General features: G+C 43.4%; 2 protein-coding genes across 3 annotated transcripts; both read right to left on the bottom strand.

Moving 5' to 3' along the window:
• Nucleotides 1–727: 727 nt before the first annotated feature.
• LOC119173458 (longistatin) lies at nucleotides 728–12,010 on the bottom strand. Of its 2 annotated transcripts, none has more exons than XM_037424272.2 (4): nucleotides 11,515–12,010; nucleotides 8,628–8,714; nucleotides 6,585–6,709; nucleotides 728–923 (listed from the first exon to the last, which is right to left on the bottom strand). In XM_037424272.2, exons 1-4 carry the CDS (start codon nucleotides 11,724–11,726, stop codon nucleotides 841–843), a joined length of 507 nt encoding a protein of 168 aa, XP_037280169.2. In that variant the 5' UTR covers nucleotides 11,727–12,010; the 3' UTR covers nucleotides 728–840. The 2 variants fall into 2 exon arrangements, with proteins under 2 accessions (XP_037280169.2, XP_075751425.1); XM_075895310.1 differs by lacking the exon at nucleotides 728–923 and adding an exon at nucleotides 3,187–5,640.
• A 143-nt stretch (nucleotides 12,011–12,153) lies between these two features.
• LOC119173459 (longistatin) lies at nucleotides 12,154–21,915 on the bottom strand. Its single transcript, XM_037424273.2, has 4 exons — nucleotides 21,545–21,915; nucleotides 17,564–17,650; nucleotides 16,163–16,281; nucleotides 12,154–12,317 (listed from the first exon to the last, which is right to left on the bottom strand). The coding sequence occupies exons 1-4, from the start codon at nucleotides 21,760–21,762 to the stop codon at nucleotides 12,238–12,240; spliced, it is 504 nt and encodes a 167-aa protein (XP_037280170.2). The 5' UTR covers nucleotides 21,763–21,915; the 3' UTR covers nucleotides 12,154–12,237.
• Nucleotides 21,916–21,924: the final 9 nt, after the last annotated feature.

The raw sequence follows: 21,924 nt of genomic DNA, 5'->3' as shown, positions 1-21,924 counted from the left end.
TTGCTTTTGAAGTATACCTGGCTCTCCGTGTCCCTTAAAAGGGTGGCGGTTTGGTCTAGTTAGTATGTCATGGTAATGCTGCTGTTTAATAGTATGTCATGATGGGCTTGATGGTATGTCAGGATATTTCATGATATGTCATAACGAGGTGTTCGAGTACCTTTCGTCCTTGTCACGAGTTCTAAATCTATCATTTTTCATTGTCCTCTCGTTTCTTCTCTCTCTCTCTCTCTCTCTCGCCTTTTCTACATGAATGTAGAAAAGGCGAGAGAGAGAGAGAGAGAGAGAGAGAGAGAGAGACGGCACATTCAGAAGCTTCTGAATGCTCCGTCTGCTCACTATCCACTACTTTTCGTGTTCATCGCAAATCATCGACCAACAGCCTCCAGATGACAGCTAACTCCAAGTCTTGTAAGATTGCAGTGGCATGCTCAAACAAAGATGGCAAATAAGCGTCGGAGAACACGTGACGGCTTGCGATACTGCTCGTAGATTACTTCTTGACCCGTGGCAAGTAATTTGTGAACTAAAACTGCTGTTAGTGAAAGAGGTATCTCGTAGACATCTTCTCATATCTTTGTCCTCAGCATGGTATAGAGTGAAACTTTTTTTTTTCGATGAAAGATAAACGGCCCTGTATGTGAAGGTATAAGTGGGCGGCAGCAAAGCACTGATCAGTTTGCATGAAAAATAACGTTTGTCCAAATCGAGAAACTGGGCGCCGTGCTTTAAAGATACGTAAGCGTTTATTTCTCACTATAGGTGGGCAGTATAAGGAAACGTGTGGAGTATCACTTTGTCTGTACTGACGGTACACTCACAGTACTTTTTCATGAGATTCTACTTGCTGCCTGCTCTCATCTCCGGATAGGAGAGAAAGCCATCGTTGTTTGTGTCGAATGTCAAGAGCCCGTCGACAATCACTGAGAAAACAAGAAAAGGGATGACAATTCATTCACCTATATAAATAATAAAAACAGTATTGTTTCGTAAACAAGCAAATTTTTAAACAATAAACAAAACACAACGTGTGAAAGCTTGAAATTATTGACGTTATTTGATTTGGTCCGGAAGGGATGACAAGAACAGAGCTTTACTGTTACGCAAGCGACGAAGGAGTGAAAGCCGGGTGTATGCGGTATGAATATTTATTATTTACATCCCCCAAATTGTATAATACTTTCTTCTTAGAATAGAAAACTGAACAAGTATGAATTGATTCTGGTTCTGGTAGCGTGTTTGTACGAAAACTGAGCTGGTTCGCATGGATATTGCGGCATACCTTGCAAAAGCGGCCAATAAATATTCGACTTCATTTTCATGATTAGCATCCAAGTTGCTCCCATTCAACTTTCCGCCGTTGTCGTTAACGATCTGAGCGAAAGGAATGAGCTGATGAGGTGAAGTATTTGTTTGTTTGTTTGTTTGTTTATTAATACTGTCAACCCCAGCTGGGGTTTTTACAGGAGTGGAAAACAAATGAAAGAAATGGTCATGAAATACGTTACAAAATAGAGACATACAGCGAACACAGGTATTTACACGAAAAGACAAAGTTAAACACAGGCATGTACACTTGCATTCTGCGCATAGAAAACAACAATTAACAAAGCGAGAGGCAATATACATTGACATCGTGAATTATGACGCATCTATTTCGGAGAAAATAAGCGATTCTAAAGCTGCAGAAAACGCCGTGATAGAGGAAGACATCGCGACTTTGTTTGGTAGTTCATTCCATTCTTTAATTGCCCTCGGAAAGAAGCTGTATTTAAATGCGTCGTTTCGGGTGGCTGGTGGCTGTATATATAAAGTGTGTTTGTGTCTAGAGCGCGGATCTGGAGAAATTTCAAAGAAATCTAATGAGTTGATTTTAACCTGACTACGAATAATGAGGAATAGGAATTTCAAACGGTCATACTTAGTTCTAAGTTCTAAGGCTTGTAGGTTTGCACGGTTGCAAAGATCGGAAGCAGAGTGCATGCGTTGATATTTATTGAATATAAACCTGGCAGCCATTCTTTGAACTTTCTCCAGTTTATGTAGGTTAGTGGTGGTATGAGGGTCCCATACTATTTTACAATATTCAATTATTGGGCGTACTAGCATTTTGTACGCAAGACTTTTTACTTCGGGTGTTGCGTCATGTAACCTTCGCCTCAGACCCCATAGAGTTTTGTTTGCCTTTCTACAGGTGACGTCTACGTGAGTATTCCACCTCAAATCTGGAGTGAATATTAGCCCTAAATATTTATATTCTGTTACCCTTTTTAGGTCGTGGGAACCAATATTGTAATTATATTTGAGAGGTACCTTTTTTCTTGTTATGCTCATGCAAACTGATTTTACGGGGTTTAGAACCATCTGCCATTCATTACACCATAGTAAAATTTTGTTTAAGTTGTTGTTCAGGTCTACCTGGTCTCTCAGGGATGTGATCTTGTTATATATAACGCAGTCATCTGCAAACAATCTCACGGGAACAGACAAATCTGAGGGCAGGTCATTTATAAAAATAAGAAATAAAAGAGGCCCCAGAACACTGCCTTGAGGCACACCGGATATAACGGGTCTGGACTTCGATTTAATTTTATTTATTTCTACGTACTGTGTACGAGAATGGAGGTAAGAAATGAACCACTGAGTAATATTTGAGTTTCTGAATATTTCATTTACTTTTAGTAAGAGTTTGGGATGCGAGACCTTATCGAAGGCTTTGGCGAAATCTAAGAATATTAGATCAATCTGTTCCCGTCGATTAATTGCCTGCGCAAAATCGTGAACTGTAACAACAAGCTGCGTTACTGTAGATAATCCCCTTCGAAAGCCGTGTTGCACAGGTGATAATAAATTGTGAGTGTCTAAATAATTAGAGAGATGCTTACACAGTATATGCTCAAGCAGTTTGGAGCAGGTACTCGTAAGAGAGATAGGCCTGTAGTTACCCACTTCTGAAGTGTTCCCACTTTTGTGAACTGGTATTATTTTAGCTTCTTTCCAGGCTACAGGAAATGAGGCTTGATTAATTGAAGTTTGAAAGATTATAGTAAGATACTTTGCGACCCATTGAGCATATCTATATAGAAACTCGTTCGGAATGCCGTCTGGACCAGCGGATTTCTTAATGTCAATGTGTAGAAGAAGGTTTAATACTCCTTCTTCGTTGATTAACGGGTCGCATACCGGAGGGCGATTGGAAGCGTCAGAAAGGGACGGAAGGGTACCATCATCTTCGGTGAAAACAGAAGAAAAAAAAGAATTGAAATTTTCCGCGCGTTCAAGGGCAATTTTTCCATCGACCGGTGTATTCTGTTTCTCGGACGGGTTTACATACCTCCAGAATTTGCTAGGTGCTTCGTACAGAAATTTTTTCAATGTTACATTAAAAAATCTTTCCTTAGATTCTTTGACAAGACGATTTAGATCAAGCCTCATGTTATGAAGTGCAGTCTTGTTCTGGGCACTTGGATCACGAGAACAAGCTTTTCTCTTCCTTTTAATCCTCCGTTTGACATGAATTATATCTCTCGTGATCCAAGGGTTATTTCTTTTACACTTTTTAAAGCTTTTAGGAATAAACCGCCTAATGCATTCCATTGTTATATTATGAAAATATTCCCACAAGCAGTTAGAGCTACCATTTGATTCATAAATAGCAGTGAAGTTACAAAACGACCTTTCAAGAAAATCCAAAACACTAACATCATCGGCAGCTTGAAAGTTCGGATAAGTGATGCCCGATTTCTGCTGTGAGGTGCACGACGACATGCTCATGGACAGTATAATCATCTTGTGGTCTGATAAACCCTCTTCAACAAGGCAATCATTCACATATGAAGTCAAAGCGTTGGATAATAAAATTAAATCAAGTACAGAGGACCGTGTTGCACATACTCTAGTGAACTCATTTACAACCTGATGTAAATTGAAAGAGAATATTAAGTCGAGAAATAAGTCACAAGAAGCATCATGTGAGTCGACGGCCACATGCGAATGCCAATCAATAGCCGGAAGATTGAAATCACCTAGTAAGATGATATTGTCTTTTTCTCTAAAGTGGCTGTCCATGAATCTTCTTAGTTGCAAAATGTACTCAACAGGGGAATTTGGAGGTCTGTAGACCCCACCTATAAACACGGTGCGATTATTTAGTTTTGTTTTAATCCATACGGCCTCAATACCATCTGCTGCGTCCAGGGAACTATAATTAACGCCTTTCTTGACTAAGAAAGCAACTCCACCCCCTCTTCCATCACGATCCCTCCGAACCATTGAGTAACCGGGTGGAGCGATTTCAGTATCAGGTATAATTTCGTGCAACCATGTTTCCGTAATTAAAATAATATCAGGTTCGTGATCGATAACCAAGGCTTCAAGCATATGTGATTTATTTGATACACTTCGGGCATTTAAATTGATTATTTTAAAATTATCTTTCTGTCCCTGTGCCTGTCACTTATCACGTGTTGCATCATCATTTCCAAGCTTGCTTCTTTCGGCACGCGCTTCATTCCAGCAGTAAAGAGTATTGTTTACCTTCAGCTTATCAAAAACAAGTTTTACCTTCTTTCCTGCCTTTCTTTCTTCGATAGCAGAGTCCCAAAGTTTTTTTCTTATTCCCTGTACTCTTTTCGAGAAGTCCTCGCTGATACTGTAACCCGTATCCTTCAGTCTTGAGCACCTCTGCAAGACTTTCATTTTATCCCTATAGTCTGCCAGCCTAAGGATGACGGGGCGAGTTTTGCCAGAATTTTTTTTTCCTATCCTATGAATTCTCTCAATAGACGTTATGTTTACCTTTAGGGTAGAGCTAAAGATTTCTTCGTTTACTTTTTTTAGTAGAGTTTCTTCTTTTTCATTCTCATCTTCTGCTACTCCCCTTATGATAAGGTTGTTTCTTCTCGAACGATTTTCCAAATCGTCCACCTGATCAAGCAGACTAGATGATTTGTCACGACATTCAGCCACAATTGTTTCAAGAGTTGCGAGCCTGCTGCGAGTCTCATCTAAGCTTTGCACCTTAGTCTCAATAACAAGAAGCCGATTTTGCATGTCTAGAATTCTAGTTTCAAACGAATTTTGCTTTTCTTGAACCGCTGTTAGTTTAGACAAAATTTCTTTTTGATTCTGGAGCATTTCTTTGCATACGGCGTCCGTTATAGGCCCCGGATTCAGCTCGACATCGCCAGAAAGACTCAACAACAGACCCACAATAGAAAAACAGTCACATACACAGTCAGCCAAAACTTGTGGACACGGCAGCACTATAAGAGCTATGGAATCGCTACGGAAGCTATCCTTCCGGTCACCAACCTGCATGAACAGCGGTACGTCAGGCGTCATTGTCACGGCGATGCCACCGTGTCCACTGAAGCAGGTAGGCGATGGTCCCAGATTTAAAGCAAACAGGCGGACCCTTGTGGGCATGCGTGTTGACGTCATCGTGCTCCCGGGTGGCTGTCCGAAATGATCGTCGATGTGACCAAGCTGCTGATTGCAGACACCCTCATGAAGCCGGAAGGGATCACCGCCCACACAGAAGGATGGCGGCAGGCCGGCATCGTAGCGAAGCTCGTCGCTTCCAGTTTGAAAAGATTCCGCGGCGCCTCCGGTTATGAAGCGTAGGCACGCGCAAAGGACCTGCATGAACAGCGGTACGTCAGGCGTCATTGTCACGGCGATGCCACCGTGTCCATATATAGTATAGGAGGAGAGGCGCTCCGTAGAGGCGGTAAAGGCCCGGCTACACGTGCGCCTTGCAGCGTGTCATCGCATGAAGTTTTGGCATGATGCGACGCCCTCTTCCTGTGCTGAGAGAGAGAGGGTGCGAGGCTAAGTGAAGCTGCACTTCCCTCTCCCACCACGTAGGTAGAGGACGCGGCGCCGCGTCAGAAAGCCAAACGCTGACGGGCTGCAACGCGCACATGTGGCCAGGCCTTAACGAACGCGAGACCGTGCTTGGCGCGAGGAGGAGAGGCGTGGTTTTTTTTTTTCCTTTATTTGAGGAGGAGAGGCGTGGTACAGACGAGGCATGACGCGAGTCCTCTCTGTTCGACACACCCGGGGACAGAATATAAACATCTTTATTGGGGTGTTATTTAAGCATCGTCTTTGGCTGGTTTCCCCCTGACAGGAAACTCGTGAGAGCAAACATATCAACGTTATTTAATGTGGCCTAAAATTTTGATGATGACTAAGTTTTATGGTTACGCAAGCGGTGAAGGCAAGTAGGCACGGGAGCACTTCGCTGTGCTGCTTCGACAGCTTTTACTGAATTGAACGGGCTCGTTTTTTTTTTTTTTTGCTGCAAGAGCTTGCTCTTTGGCCTTGTTAGAAATGGGCATCGAAGACACATGATTAAGTTTATTTCGTGAATATCCCCTAAACGTAAGTGAAAAACAGGATCGAAATATGTACAGGTGGATGGAGGGGGGTCAAAAGTTTTTAGACTACTATCTCATGTATTTCTATTGAAGTGTGGCCTGGGAACTTTTGACCAGGATTGTACCACCTTACAGATGCTGTCTTTCACAGTGCAACCTTTAATTGACCAAAACAGAAAGAAGCACAGACCAAGTACTCACTAATCAGGTTGTCAAAGCTTTGCGGCCCCAGCTGAGATGAATCGAGGAAGTGCTCCATCGAATGCTGCATAGCAGACGTGAGCTCAATGCCATCCAGCATGCTATTGTCGTCGAAATCATGCATTCTGGAAAGATAAAGAAACCATTGTTTAAAGGCTGTCAGATCACACGCAAAATTTGCTATCGACGTATCAACCAGAAGACATGTAAACCTGGAGCGAAAATTTCAAAAGTGGAGGCAATCAAATTATTCCCTCGGTTTCATGTGCTTATTCGCTGATCGGTGTCGTCAGCAGCAATAGTTTCCGTGGCTAGCATATTACGTGGATTTCTGAAGACTGACAATGTTTTTTTTTTTTTTCAAATGAAGCTTTTGATTAAAAAAAAAGATTGCCGTGGTTGACCATGGTTACCCTGTCCTGAACTTCTTGCCTCCTCCTGTATACTACTACTGATAACAATACCTTGGAATTTATGGGCTAAAGACGAGAAATTGTTACAAGCCACGCCGTAGAGGAGGGCACCGGAAATATCGACCTTCCTTAACGTTCGTTCTCCTTAACGGACACTCACATCATACTCCGTGTCCGAACTGCTCCCTACGGGAAACAAATCAGCATGTTTCAAGACAATGCGTCGTTGCTCGTGTTTTCTGAAGGGCTGTGCATGCAGGATTTCGTGGCCTCGGAGTAAACCGCTTTGTTTCTTCTGGACGTTGTTCTCGAGGCCGCTTTGCCTGCCTTCTCATTGTTGCTGGTGCCTACTGTCTTTGGCGTAACCGTTGTGAGGCTGTTGCAGCAGGTCGTCGCCGCCGTGCTCTCTTCCCCATATTGGAGCGACTGTACAAAAGAAATACTATCTGCTTTGTCGGAGGAACTCTTCTTTCTGGGTGAAGAGGAATTCCATCTACACTGGTGCTGCCCTTTTGTGTTCGTCTGCGAGCGACGTGTAAGGCTTGTTTTCAGGCCTGCCTGGTATTGGTAGGTTAATCTTTGATTAGTACTCACACAAACACCTTGCAAATACTATGTAAATATCTGACATATAGATCTTTACATTTCATTTATGTGTTCTTCGTTTACCATGTATTGTGCATATGTAAACATACCTTTTTGTAACGATTCTTGTGTATCTGTGTATGTTGTGTTCCGTGTACATATGTAAACATATCTTCTTGTAACAACTTTTGGTGTGTCTGTGGATGTTGTGTCCTGTCACGATGTTCTGTTCGATTGTAATGATGTTCACTGTCCGTGAGAATAAGGAGGAATAAATGATGAAGGACAGGGAGGTTAGCCAGTCCGTGAGAATAAATTTCTCTAAACACGGTACACGAGTCTCTAGCATTTCGGCTCTATCGAAATGCGAGAGTCAGGACCGAATCCGCGACCTTTGAGTCAGCAGCCGAGCACCATAACCAATGTACCATTGAGGCGAACTACTACTGCATAAAGTGTACGCATCTCAAAATTGGTATTCTAATCATGCGTTCAGTATAAGGTCAATCAAAACCAGCGGACCACGCGGCTTGTGAAGGTATAGGGAACGTAATTTGTGTTCTTTAAACGGCATCCTTTTAACTATGAAGTAAATGTGGCGTAATTAAAGTAGACTAAATGACAACTTGCCACCTGCGAGAACCGCACCAGCAACCTTTGGATAGTGCGGTAAGCATGCACAGAAAACATCCGATAGAAGTGGACGTGGGGATGACCTCCGTTGTAGATGCAGTTGGCAGAGCATGGGAGGAGTTGTCCTAAGGTCGTGGGTTTTGTCCCTTCCTTCGGCCAGTTTTCTTTTTGTCGACTTCACTTTCTGAAGAATTGTATTATAATTACTGCAACCCAGCTAAAAGACAACAAACAACCTTCCCATACCTTCGGTAACCTCAATGTTTTGTGTCTCAAAAAAAAAAAGAGAGAGAGAGAACTCTTAATTTCCCCTTTCGTTGATTCAGACTAACTTTCCTTAGTGATAGAGTTGCCTGACCAACAACGGCGGTGACTTCTAGATGACGGACATTTGATCCGAAGAGCAACTTACCGAAAAAAATAAAAGGTGACCTGTTCTTCCGTCATCTCTCCGGCATCCCTGATGTCCACAAGATTGGCCAAATCCTCCTTGATGTGGCTAAGCAACGAGGTAATTAGAGTTTACTCACCGCGATTGATCTGTTCAACTAAAATACGATCGAATTACGAGTAGTGATTAACATCAGCACTTCGCTGCCGAGGCACTCATTTACAACAGTTACAGAGTACGAAAATCTCGTAGTCATTTCATGTATAAGAGAGTGACAGCTGCTTGCTCGGACACAATGCGGCGCAATCTGTGCGATCACCATACGTGTACCGCATACTCGGCCGTTAGAGGTAATTTTTTATGCGCCAGAAACCGTAAGGCTATAGTATACGTAGTACTTGTGATTTTATATTTATCTTGTTCTTTAGTTATCACCCTTATGAACCACAACGCGTAGAATCCCCGTGGTTAAAAAAAGCAGGGTCCCTCATCAGTGTTCACTACCCATGTGTTCCCTTGTTAATTTTTAGTTGACCCGCGTTGTCAGTAGTGGGATATGCCTAGTTTTTGTGGCACATAATTGCTATAAAAGGTATTTTCTTTTCTTTACAGCAGATCTTTATGGTCAAGGTTCGCTGACGAGCATATAGAGATAGAGTAAAAGACAGACAAGAGAGAAAGCAAGCACCGCCATGTACAGTACAGAACAGTACAGCACAGCACTGTACAGTACAATACAGTATAATGATGGGTGGGAATGAGGTTGGTGCGAAGGTAATCGCCTAGCCAAGTCAGGACGACCTATAGGTGCCCACCAGTTCGACTTTGAGTCAGGTTTACGCGAGCAATCTGTGTCCATTTTATATCAATATTATTATGTTCGGTACCGGCTCTAATGTAGCCTACCTTTTCATGTTTTATGTAAGCCTGCAAAACAAAGAGGCAAAAAGAAAGTCAAGGAGCTGTACCCATGCTTCAGAGGCACTTCCGCTTTATGCTATTTTATGGACATCGTCGATTACAACATACATACTTTTACAGGGTATGGTAGAAAGAGAATGGTGCCATTTCATACTCAAAGGCAGCAAATACATTTACGAAGACTTTAATCTTAATTGAAAAGAAATACGTTTTCCGATACATAAAGCAGTCCCTGTGCCTAAACGTATGAGTCCTAGCCCTCGTTAGTTCCACAGGAAACAGGGGTAATTTTTTTTTATCTTATCTTCAGCCATGTACTTAGATATGTATATATAACTGGAATAAACTCGCACTAAACTATGTGCGAATCACGTAAACATGAGAATCATGGTAGATGGCATATAGTAACGTGAAGGTTGAATTTCGGATATATATAGCTATTCGCACTCCGAGATATGGCAGCAATTATTCCACCAGGTTGTAGGAAAACACAAGATAAGCTTTCGGTTTCATATTTACGTACAGTAAACGTAATCTATATACCACGCGTACAGTGCGTTGGACTTTTATTTCTTCAGGGCTGGCACTTGATGTCGGATCGATGTAAAATGAACTTCACTGGCAAAGCATTGAGCCGTGAATCGCGACAGGCTAGTCCAGGAATTTTTCTTTGCACGTGCTTAAAATCAGTTTTTAATGTGGTGTTTTTGAAACCTTCTTCTGCAGCACTTTCTGCGCAAAGAAAGAAAAGCCGTTGGGGACTACGGTTTTTTATTGAAGTTTCGATACGCTGAACTGAATTGTTGGTCGTACAATGTTCGTTTTGTCTAGGTTTTATTGTACTTCTGAAGATTCTCAAGTGATACGTCGGTCAGTCCACCGAGTTTCGCACTAATACACTAGATGGAAATATGGCTCTATTGTATATGGGAATCGCAACGCATGGCGCTACAGCCTGCATGGGAAAGACGAGCAGTAATAGGTTGGTCTAAGCTTTGTTCTTTCGACTCAATTGGCCTTCGTGTGGACTGCAGCCGCTTTGTTCGCAATAGGAAGTTCAGCACACGTTCAGCCGCTCCAGTTCACCATCTCGACCTTTTTAGTCGCACCGACTCAGATCAGCTCACGAAGTTCACAAAGATGAATTCTTTTAGTCCGAAACCAAAGTCAAAGCACAGCCCTAAAAGACACAACTTCGTATGAGGTCGCGATCATGACGATTTGGTAAATATATGTACTATCCATCTCCTTGCTCCACCTTCTTGCTGAGATGAGATGAAGTTTGATTTGATTCGATTTGATACCCATCATTCCCATAGTTACTCTACGGGCATGTAGCGCGTAGACCGGATAACCGCTGGTCATTAAGGGTAACTAACTCGATTCCCAGAGAAGGCAAGCGAGTTATAGGGAGACAGAAGGTTAGGTGGGCAGATGAGATTAAGGAGTTTGCGGGTATAAATTGGCAGCAGCAAGCACAGGACCGAGTTGACTGACGGAACATGGGAGAGGCCTTTGTCCTGCAGTGGACGTAGCCAGGCTGATGATGATGATGACGATGATGATGCCGATGATGCCGATGATGCCGATGATGATGATGATGATGATTCCCATGGTGGCTGAACATCTCTGTGGATGAACCGGTGGCGTAGCCTGAGAGTAACGCACTAGGCCCATGATGGACCCCTGCCCCCTCCTCCACCCCAATTTTTTTTCTTCCGTGACATACAAAACATGAAGTGACACTCGAGCACATCTGCCTGCTCAGCCCCCACTTTAGATCATGGTAGCAGCATCCTCCCCCCCCCCCCCCCCCATCCAAGAAAAAAATTCTGCCTACGCCTCTTGGCTAGAATAAAAAATTGAAGATACTTGTATACCTTATCTTCCTTTTACGTTGTCCTTTATTATAAACTCCTTCAAAAAAGAAGACCTGTGTAGGCGCAACATAATCACCAACTAAAAAAATCGGAAAAAAAAAACTCACTCTGCGTCCCGGATTAGTCGGGTAGCGTCCCATTTTTCTCGAAACTGAACCGCCTTCGGCAGCTTGCTGTGTGAATGCGCATGGTTATGTGCATGAACGCAAGATGAAAATATCGTGACACACAGGGCACAGTACAAGATGAAGCTACGGCGACGCCCTGTAGATACGGGAGCATCCATTGCCAGAAGCGACTTGGAGAGTATTAACTGCATTGGCACAAGGGAGCGTACACGTGTACTAGTCTGGACCTTACGGTTACAAGCATGGGCCTATCGTAAGGACACTTACCCTTTTTTTTTGCTTTTTGTTGTGTTTTACTCAGTGTTCTTATCGCTATACTTTGACATCAAGCACAGGCAATGCCGGGTGACATGTCGTTACGCGAAGCAGCTGCGGCTCTTTGGCAGTCACTGGTGCGGTCTGTCTGTACGATGGACTAATGAATACCCGAAAAAATACTCAAACAAAAAGACAAGAACCTGTGTAAATAGAAGAAGGTGAGCAATGCAAAAGTAGTAGACACACAAAATACAGATCTATAGGACTAAAAATTGCTTCCCTTGGTGCACGCGTCAGTGCATCACACATGGATGTTTTGCACATGGATGTTTTGTCTCACATGTATTCGATCAGGGGAAATTACGGAGTTTAAACTGAGTATTTATTGACCTTGCAGGTGAATGACGATGCTTCGGTTCATTAGTGAACAACTTGCCCATATGACTACATGGCTGCCCTGATTTCCGGGTACGAAATGAAGCCATCTTGGTTTACATCCGACTTCAAGGCGGCGTCCACGTAACCTGAAAAATTGAAAAAAAAAAGCGAGCATTAGATAACGCCGTATACCGGACGATCTCGGTTATCCTAGTCCAACTGGTGTGAAACTAAATCTAAGCACAAGGATGCACCCGTTGAGGCCGAAAATCGAACCCACATTTTCGAGTTCAGACTAAATATGACACCTCAGCGAAACTGAAGCCACCCTTCGGTAGTTTACGAAGGTACCGATTCGGTACCATGTTGGAGGCTTCTGTGCGAATTGTAGTGATGTTGATGCTATAAGTGTTTGCTTGGCATCTGCTAATGATCTGAATTTATCGTAATCCACCCGAACACTTTGATTCTTCAGAAACCTACTGGACCACACTGAAATGGTGCCACTCTGTTTTGCGCTTTCAAGGCTGGGAGTGAATTCCCCGATGTCATTCTCCTTTCGAATCGAAACGGCTGACAACCCTTTTTGTGATAACTGTGGTAGCGAGAAGACATCACAGCACGTCTGCGACTGTCCTCCCTACAATGCGCCGAGAAATTCACTCACCACCGTATGGATTTACAATACTGACCGAATAACGGCAAAACCATTCTGGAATGATTGCTGAGCGGCCAACGCGGCAGAAGGCGACGAACAGACTGCTCGACTTCTTGAAGACAACAGACTGGCACCGGTGGTTATAGACTTAGGGTGTTATCACGACTACAAGGTGTGACTGAGTGTCCATGGTTTCCTCCTCCTTTTGCTCCCTCTTTCTCCATATTCAAAGCTCCCCCACACATACCCCCCCCCCCCCCCCCCAGCTTAGGGTATCATACGAGTCCTTCTAGACTGGTTAACATGCCTGTTTTTTTTCCTCCCGTTCCTTCCTTCTTTCCTATCAGTAAGTGAGAAAGGCGAGACGAGTGCGTAAATTAGGGAAGAGCACGCTCCACAAACGGGATGGTGGGCACGCAGGACACTGTGCTGACGAAGTGTGTAGAACCTGTGTGCGCTGTCGATATTGCCTGGTGACTTCGTTGACACTTGTGTGTAAAGAACTGTCATAATAAAAACGACGCTTCAAGCCCATCATCGAGTCATGCGTCAGTTGGTAGTTTCTGAATAAGAATTATGCAAGGCGATAAACTTGCTCCTTCCGTTTTCAGCGGGACGAGTGAACCGTTTATAGCCATCCAAATACAATGGCATAGTGTGCGGATGCTCGCCGACTCACCCAAGCGTGAACCTCTGTAGCAGTGTACGACAATTGTGAAGGTGATCTAGAGCACGACATGAGGCTCCACAACGACGGTAAATATGGACGTGCTGCTCCTCCATTTCAAAGCGTGCATCACAAGAGGCACTGCACAGCCATACGAATTGTACATCTGACTGTAAATTTTTGCCTCCTTGGTGTCTATTTTTTAAACATATTGCCCTCCTGTCATCACCATGGAAGCCAGCTGAGTATAGGATCATTACTGAGAAACTCTCAGAATTCATGCATCTAGCACACAAAAAAAGTGTACACGAGACACGTTAACTGCTCCGACAATACGTGCCGACTGGTATTTTATCCAACAGCCTTCAAACTTGTAAAGTAAAAACAATATAGGCGAATAAAGTTTGTGCTCCTTTCAATCACTAGGAATCTGATAGATGTCTTGGAATAGAAACACGATGCAGCCAAACTATTTCGTGATGTTGATACATCGCTTGCGTAGTACCCGGCGCGCCAGTGATAGCGCGTGCAACGTTGAGTGTAGTAGCCCTTTGTCAATTTCTCGTTGTCATATTGCAAATGCAAATGACACACGCACCTGCATACTCCCATGACATTTGACGTTCCCTATGGCCACATGAGCACCGCGATCAGCTAGAGTGTACTAGAAAGGTTTTATAGTGCACTCTAGCTTAGCCTTGAGCAAAAATATGCGCAGGACGGGCGCCAGAGGGCAGTAGATTTCGCATTAAACTGTCTTAAAGAGCATAGTGCAACGGTGTTACAAGCTTTGCAAGCATAGATGTTCGGTAACATAAAATGCGCGTGATTTGAACAATTCTACACAACGCCTTATCTTCATGCTTAAAAGAAAACTGCGAATAGAATTCCATTCGAAAATAATAATCTAACGAAGGAAAATCAAAGGGGACAATATTTGTTGTTTATGAAATGTGAAGCATTCCTGAGCGAAACAGGCACTTTGACCATTCCTATCTATCTATCTATCTATCTATCTATCTATCTATCTATCTATCTATCTATCTATCTATCTATCTATCTATCTATCTATCTATCTATCTATCTATCTATCTATCTATCTATCTATCTATCTATCTATCTATCTATCTATCTATATCTATATCTATCTATATCTATCTATCTATCTATCACCAAAGTTCAATGGTAATGACTGTATGATAAACGCGATAAACAGGTCATTACATTTACGGCATGAAATGCTCGTAGCGTACGTCACAAAACCATTCACTTCAGTCACGTGAGACACATGTCCGCACACCACAACCCATGGAATGCGGGCACGAGCCACAGCCTGCAATTCCCCGTTCGTATCAACCCAGACATTTTGATGAGCGACTTTCAAAAATCTATATGTGATCATGTTGCGGAGCTTGTGCTGAGAGCTACACAGTGCTTTAAACTGCTTGAAAAAAAAAGAAACATTTATTGGCTTCATATCGCAGCATCGGCAACTGCAGTTGCAGTGTTCAATCGGTGTTTGTAAAAACAAACACATTTCTTATGAATCACCAAGCTATGGTCAACTATTGCTCAACCCGGAGGATTACGGCAGATACCACTTCTTGCGGTGGGCCTATTATCACACTGCAGTGTGCAGTTCTTTTACATAAAGCTCACATATGTGCCCCAAAGTTAGTGTAGTGACGTCATGTTGGGCCATATCATGTTGGCGTCAGCGTAGCCAACGTGTCTTGTTAACCCAGGATTGATCACTTGCCGGGAGAAAGGGGGGGATGGGGAGTGCCTTAGGAGCCTCGTATTTGCGCTTTCCTTAAAACAAGCGTTCGAATATATATATATATATATATATATATATATATATATATATATATATATATATATATATATATATATAGCCAAGGCCTTCACAAGCGCTCTCCTTTTCCTCTACCTCCCACTATCACCGGAAAAATATTTTTCTCGCTACAAACCTTCCTACCATATACAAAGAACTATACAAAACGCACGGAGAAGTCAGTCCAACTCTCAACGCTTGACTCGAAGAAAAATTTAAAATTTGTTATAGGCCTTTAATAGCATACTGCTTCGCATCACATCGACTCCCAGAATGAGTGGGATCTGCCGATTTTTTTAAACTGTAGTGTAGGAATTATGACAAATTGAAGGAAGAAGCAGGATAAGCACCGTTTTTTGTTTATGGGATTCGAGCCCACAACCTTGAAATTACGCGAAGATCTGTTCTTTTTAATAGCTTGTGTCATACAGAAAATCAAGCCCCTTCTTTCGCTAATCCTAAACGAATAACAACATATATACTCCAAAACTTAGGACAAGAAATGTGGTAAAGGCTGGTTCACTTAAGAATACGTTAGGTCGTTCGTAAATGGAAGAACTAAATTAAGACAAATCTGCGAGTCACTTATCGTTCCTATTGAGGTGGTGGTGGCGGTGGTTGCGATGTTGCAGCAGGAAAGGTTAGCCTGCCTTACATGGCCGACTGTTGTTCCTCCTGAGCATCCCCTTGGTTGTAGGTGTCCATCACACCGGCGAAGCATGAACGCATTAGCGCAAAGTTTCCCTCCGACAAACTTGATAAAATGCGCTTACTGTGGTTTCCGAAATTTGCTGGGCACAGATCTCGAAGGTCACACTTGTACACTCACTTGCGATTGCTTCTTCGGGCACGGAGGTCTGCCCGCCAGGATGGTGGGCGATGGTGTGCAGCATGGCGACCTTCAACTCGTGGCCGTCCAGCAAATTGTTTTCGTCGAAATCGTGCATCCTGCAAGTACGACACCACATTCGCAAACATCCAATATGTGAATGGCTGACGTCACTGAAGCTGCCTTGCAGGGTTACAGCATAGTAGGTCGCAAACGTTGTGACGTCCGCAAATCTCGTCCGTACACACACATGCAGGCTCATACGTTATACATAAACCGATGTTGACAATGTTACGGGGGCGTCGTTATCATATGTAAGCAGTTAAAGAGCAACATGATTTGTGCTGCCCTTACGCCGGGAAAAAACTGCCACGTTCACGACCTGTACGTCATAAAGCTGAGTCCATGTTGTCGCGTGCAAGCTATTTACAGAAGAACAACTAGGTTGACTATGGCTGTAAGCTGACGACTTCCTAATAATAATGACTGGGGTCTTTCGTCCCAAAACGACGACATGTGACTATGAATGGCTCCGGATATTTTGACAATCTGGCGTTGTTTGACGTGTGCTGACTTCGCACAGCACACAGGCCTGAACCATTTCGCCTCCACCGAAATGCAACCACCGTGTACGTAATCGAACCCGCTACTTCCGGGTCAGCTGACGTGCATCTGTAGCTACTCATCTGCGGTGAACCTGATGACTTCCTCGGAACAATCAGAGAAGGATGGCAAAAAAAAAAAAACCTGCAATAATATAACCTTTTTTTTTTCTTACGAGCCAGAACTATGATATCATTATGAGGCACATCGCAGAGAAGGACTCCGCAAATATGGTGTTCTTCACATTAGCTGGCATGACACTGCACGCGAACCTTTAGCATACCGCGAGAGTCGCATAGAAGTTAAACTCGCGACTTTAGGATCATGACAGCCAAGCGCCCTAACCACTGTACCACCGAGGTAAACACAAATCGATTGAGATGAACCAAACTCAGCTCATAGCATCGTCTTTAGAGGGACAATAATGAACAAGCAACTGCAGACACGTACTATAGTATAGTGCCCTAGTGGTCTGCAGACATACTTTATTCTTACAGCTAAAAGACAGTGTAAGCCAAACATGACCCGAAAGTGAACGGCAGGTGGCTGCGCCGCTGGGATACAAGTTCTTGCACGAGACATTCATGGCGTCAACAGTTTTGGCGGTGTTTGCAGCTATAACGGTCGTAGTAACTGTAAGATTAACACATCTTGCCATGAAATGCCAGTAAAATTTTTAGAGGGACCAGTAAAACTTCGCGTCTGCCTATCTTATCATGGTTAGTCACCCACATCAAGTAGGTCCTACATAATTACCAGCTACGTAAATACTGCCGTTTCACTCGAGTCACAGCTTACCTGAAATAATAAAAGTACACTTCATCCTGGGACAGCTCTCCGGTGCTCTGAAGATGAAGCAATTTCGCCACATCTTGTTTAATGTGCCTGAAACAGGGAAGAAAGACGTCTGATTAACAATTCGTGTGAAGACCAATTTTCTGTCATTCGCGCACACCGAATTTTCAGCGGGCTACTATTAGCGGTACGATTGAAATACATAATTAGAGTGGAACTAAAACAGGAAAAAAAACTGGTCTAGTTGGTACGTATTCATTTTGAAAAAAAAAACAGGCCGTGCAAACATGGACATAAGGAAGTCTGGACGCCACGCGCGCCTGAAGAAGCGCTCAATGACGACGAAAATAATAAGACGGCACAAAAACTTATCTGCGCATACCCACGCAACATGCGAGACTACATATCTATCACGCGTGCTGGTTTCACGTGAAAGGTAAGTGTTAAAGCGTTTGATTTCAGCTTCATTCATGTTAATCGACGGTTAACTCAAGCATGCGCCACCGCTATTTATCGATATGTCATGCCTCAATCATCAGGTGCGTTTCTTCATTCCTACTCCAGTGTAAAACTACGCATTCGTCGAATGTAGGCATGCATTCACACTCTCGACGTGTGAAGAAAGATTCGAAGGTGTGCCTCAACGGTTAGCGATTTCTGATTTTTCAATAAGCATGCAGCGGTCCGTCTGTCCTCTACATAAGAGCGGCCACAGCTGAAAGCGACCTTAGTGAAAACATGTGGCGTTTAACGTCCCGAAACCATCCTATGATTACGAGAGACGTCTTAGTGGAGGGTTCGGGAAATATTCACTACCTGGCGTTCTCTTAACGTGCACCTAAATCTGAGCACACGCTGAAAGTGGCCTTGTATACTATACTTGTACGGTAATCGATGAATTTGTTGATGTTATTTACTAAACAAATATCCATCGGCTTCGTCTTTATTGCGTGATTTAGGGAGATGCTGGCGCACAAATAGGTCGCTGGCTACTCTTTATCCCATCGAGGTGTCTAACATAGAGCAAGGGTCCAAGACTCCAAGCGTAAGAAGTCCACAGCACATATAATACACAATTTAGCGTAACAGTCAAGACATGAGATTTCAAAGCAATGTATTCAGCAATCATATGTGTGCATATACGGTGATGTTAGCAAATTGATCTTTCACTTGTACACACTTTCTCTGCACAGTGGAACAAATCTCACCTAGCTTACTGGCAGCCGTAGAAACAACATCAACGTCGTATCTGAATCCTACTTTTTTTTTAGCCAGAGAGATGTACGGTATACCTACACGACAGGTATTCTCTTGCAGCTCAATTGCTGCAATCCTGCTTGTATTTAACATAACGAACTTCTTTAACGGAAACATGAAACGTGGCCACTGTCACTGAACGTTCAAATTCGTTATGTCAAGTCGAAGTATGGTTACATAAAGCGATCGGACGAAACGTGTCGTAGGCATATCATACATTCATTGCGTACTTTACAGCCAAAAAAAGTAGAAAGCCGATAGGACTATAATGTCTTTATGGCTGCATGTAAGCTAGGTAGGATTTGTGCCACTGTGCACAGAAATACAGAAATAGTGAGCGAGTAAATGACAAGAAGATGGCCAATATTTGCTTCGTGAAACACCCCTACTACTTCACTTATTGCCGCACAAGTGTAGTATATATAAGTATTCTTTCGGCGATTGGGCGCCGGAAACGACGAACAAATGGTTCGGACCATGCCTAGAACGTAACCGCTGCAAGCACACACGACTCTAACGTCAATGTGGTGCTTACACAAGACTGTATGCAAATGATAGGTTAGTACAGACCTGCCTAAATTGTCATTCTGCTTTGAAATGGTTTGTTGACAACGTGAACCTATCGAGTATACAGTGTTTTAACATAAACTATTCCAGACGATCATCTATGCAACTATGGGTGTATAGTTTTGCTGCGGTTACAAAGCTTCAGTTTCACTAAAGTGTGAAAGTATCATGCTTAAGAAGTACGCCACAGAAACCTAATGATAGGGTTATTAGGACTAAAACTACAATACAATTATGATGCACAGCATACTTAGGGGGACATCGGATTGATTTTGATTGACTGCGATTCATCAACGTTCGCCTAAATCTATTCGTACAATGATGTTGCTTCCATATAAGGGCGACCACCGTGGGCAGGAACCAAACCTGCGAACAGCTAAGAGCCCAACGATGCGACAGTTTTCCTGCTAAGCTGTTCCGACAAGTGTAAAAAATGTGTAAATAGAAAATTATGCATGTACTTGTACTGTCCACAGCTGACATGGTATGTACGAATGATTGAAATACCACAATGGTACAGTGATTATGGTTCTCGGCTGCTGACCCGGTAATTTTGCGGGTTCGACCTCGGCCACGGTGTTTGCATTTCGATGAAGACATAATGTGAGAGATCAGTGTATACTGTGCGATATGTCAGTGCACGATAAAGAACACAGGGTGTTTATTTATTTTTATTTCTTTATTTAATTTAGCTACAGATGACGAGAAAAAGACTATACACGGACCAAACTGCAGGACCACCTGTCCTGTAGTCTGTGTATTAACACGATAGCGTAAAAGAGCTCCTTTCGCAGAAATTCTGTCAGTTTCGGCGTCGTCGGTTGTGAGCGAAAAAAAAAATCATCTTATGCGTGACCAAAAAGTGAGAACGATGCAAATTGAATAAACAAATAATAAATCATAGAGCAGAGTTGGGACCGAATCATGGTTGTTTGAGTCCAAGTGGGGATCGAAACCAGGACGTTTGCGTGGCGTGCTGATGCTCGACCACATGGCCACGCCACTTTTTTTCTTTAATGAATGAAATTATCACCAGTAAAGTACACACAACATACTTCATCAGAACTCAGGCAAACACACACAAGCGTCAAGAACGGGAAGCCACTCCGGAACACGGCCACGCCTCTTGGGGTTTTTTTTTGTTTTTATTTTTTCTTGTGAACACAATGAAAAGAACTTTCTCTGCTTGGAAGTGCGGTGAAAGTAGCTTTCTACTCCATAAACACTCCCGTCATGTATACATGCTTCCCAATGCAACATGAAATATTGCAGGAATAATGCGTGGTAGAAGTTTCCATTACCAATGGGCACCGAAATTGCGATTATCATAATGATTCTGTGGTTTAAGCCAGTACCCCACTACTAAAGGCACAGACGCTACTGCGCCTATTACCTTAAAGCGACGTAGTGGGTGCATAGCAAGCTGGAAAAGGTTTTCATGCACTGTGTTTGAAGCACGCACTAGGGACAGGATGTCGCTATCGTGTTCAACTCCTAAAGGCGAAGTTTTGGGTCCCCTAATTTTTTGTCTCGCCATCCGCAACGCAAAAAATAACAATAATGAAGGAAGCGAAAATCGTGACCCTCCACTAACTAGCCCAATCTATCGTTCTGCTAAACACAAGGTGGTCGAAATTTCCGAAACCATTCACTTCGGCGTGCCTAGTAATCACGCCGTGGTTTCGGCTTGCAGAACCCCAGCTATTACTGTTATCTCAATGATTGAATTGCTATCACAGTTCCGTCTAGCGATTCACGAGAAACCTCTGCAAAATAGAGATAACTTTAGTAGGAAGGAAAGGCAGCTCGCTTAATCTACACACACTTTCGTCAAGATTAACGCTTCCTTTATTGGAAAGAGTATGTCAGAACAATAACATCGAGAGTTTTATGTGCCGAAACGACCATATAATGATGAGTAACGCCGGGGAGAGCTGCGGAAATTTAGACAGCTTGGTGTTGTTCTTCAAGGTGCACACATATCGTCCACTACACGGGCCTCTAGTATATTGTCTCTGTCAAAATGCAACCGCTGCAGTCCGGATTGAACGTGCGGCCTTGGGACTAGCAGCCGAACTCCGCGACCAAAACGTACGGTGGAATATAACGAGACAAAATACAGGATTTAAAATTAATTATCAAAATAACCACTATACTTACTCTAGATCTCGAACCACCTCCGCTGCAGACCATTTGTTATGTAGTTCAGCCGCCGCCGCACTGGAAGGCTTAGGGAAGTGCTGGAACGTTGAGTCGACGTGTGCGACAACGACCCACGTGTAGGACAGAAGCGCGGTGCAGCGCAGCAACCAGTTGCAGCCCAAGCTTCCCGCAGGTGCCTTTCTTACGGCACGCCGACGATACATCTGAGAAGTCATTCACGAACACAGCGGTACGCACAGAACGCGATATAGCACATAAGCTACACTTACTCAGCGAACTTTCAAGCAGTGCTCGTATACTGCTTTCCCTGGCTGCTACAGAAGCACTGCACGTCCGCCAGGTGACGTGGATGTTACGTCATATCGGCTAACGACGCG

The sequence above is a fragment of the Rhipicephalus microplus genome, chromosome 5 (assembly GCF_043290135.1).
Source record: "Rhipicephalus microplus isolate Deutch F79 chromosome 5, USDA_Rmic, whole genome shotgun sequence".
NCBI classification, from domain to species: domain Eukaryota; kingdom Metazoa; phylum Arthropoda; class Arachnida; order Ixodida; family Ixodidae; genus Rhipicephalus; species Rhipicephalus microplus.
Note: the sequence above shows the minus strand (reverse complement) of the source record. Positions and strands in the feature narration are given on the sequence as shown.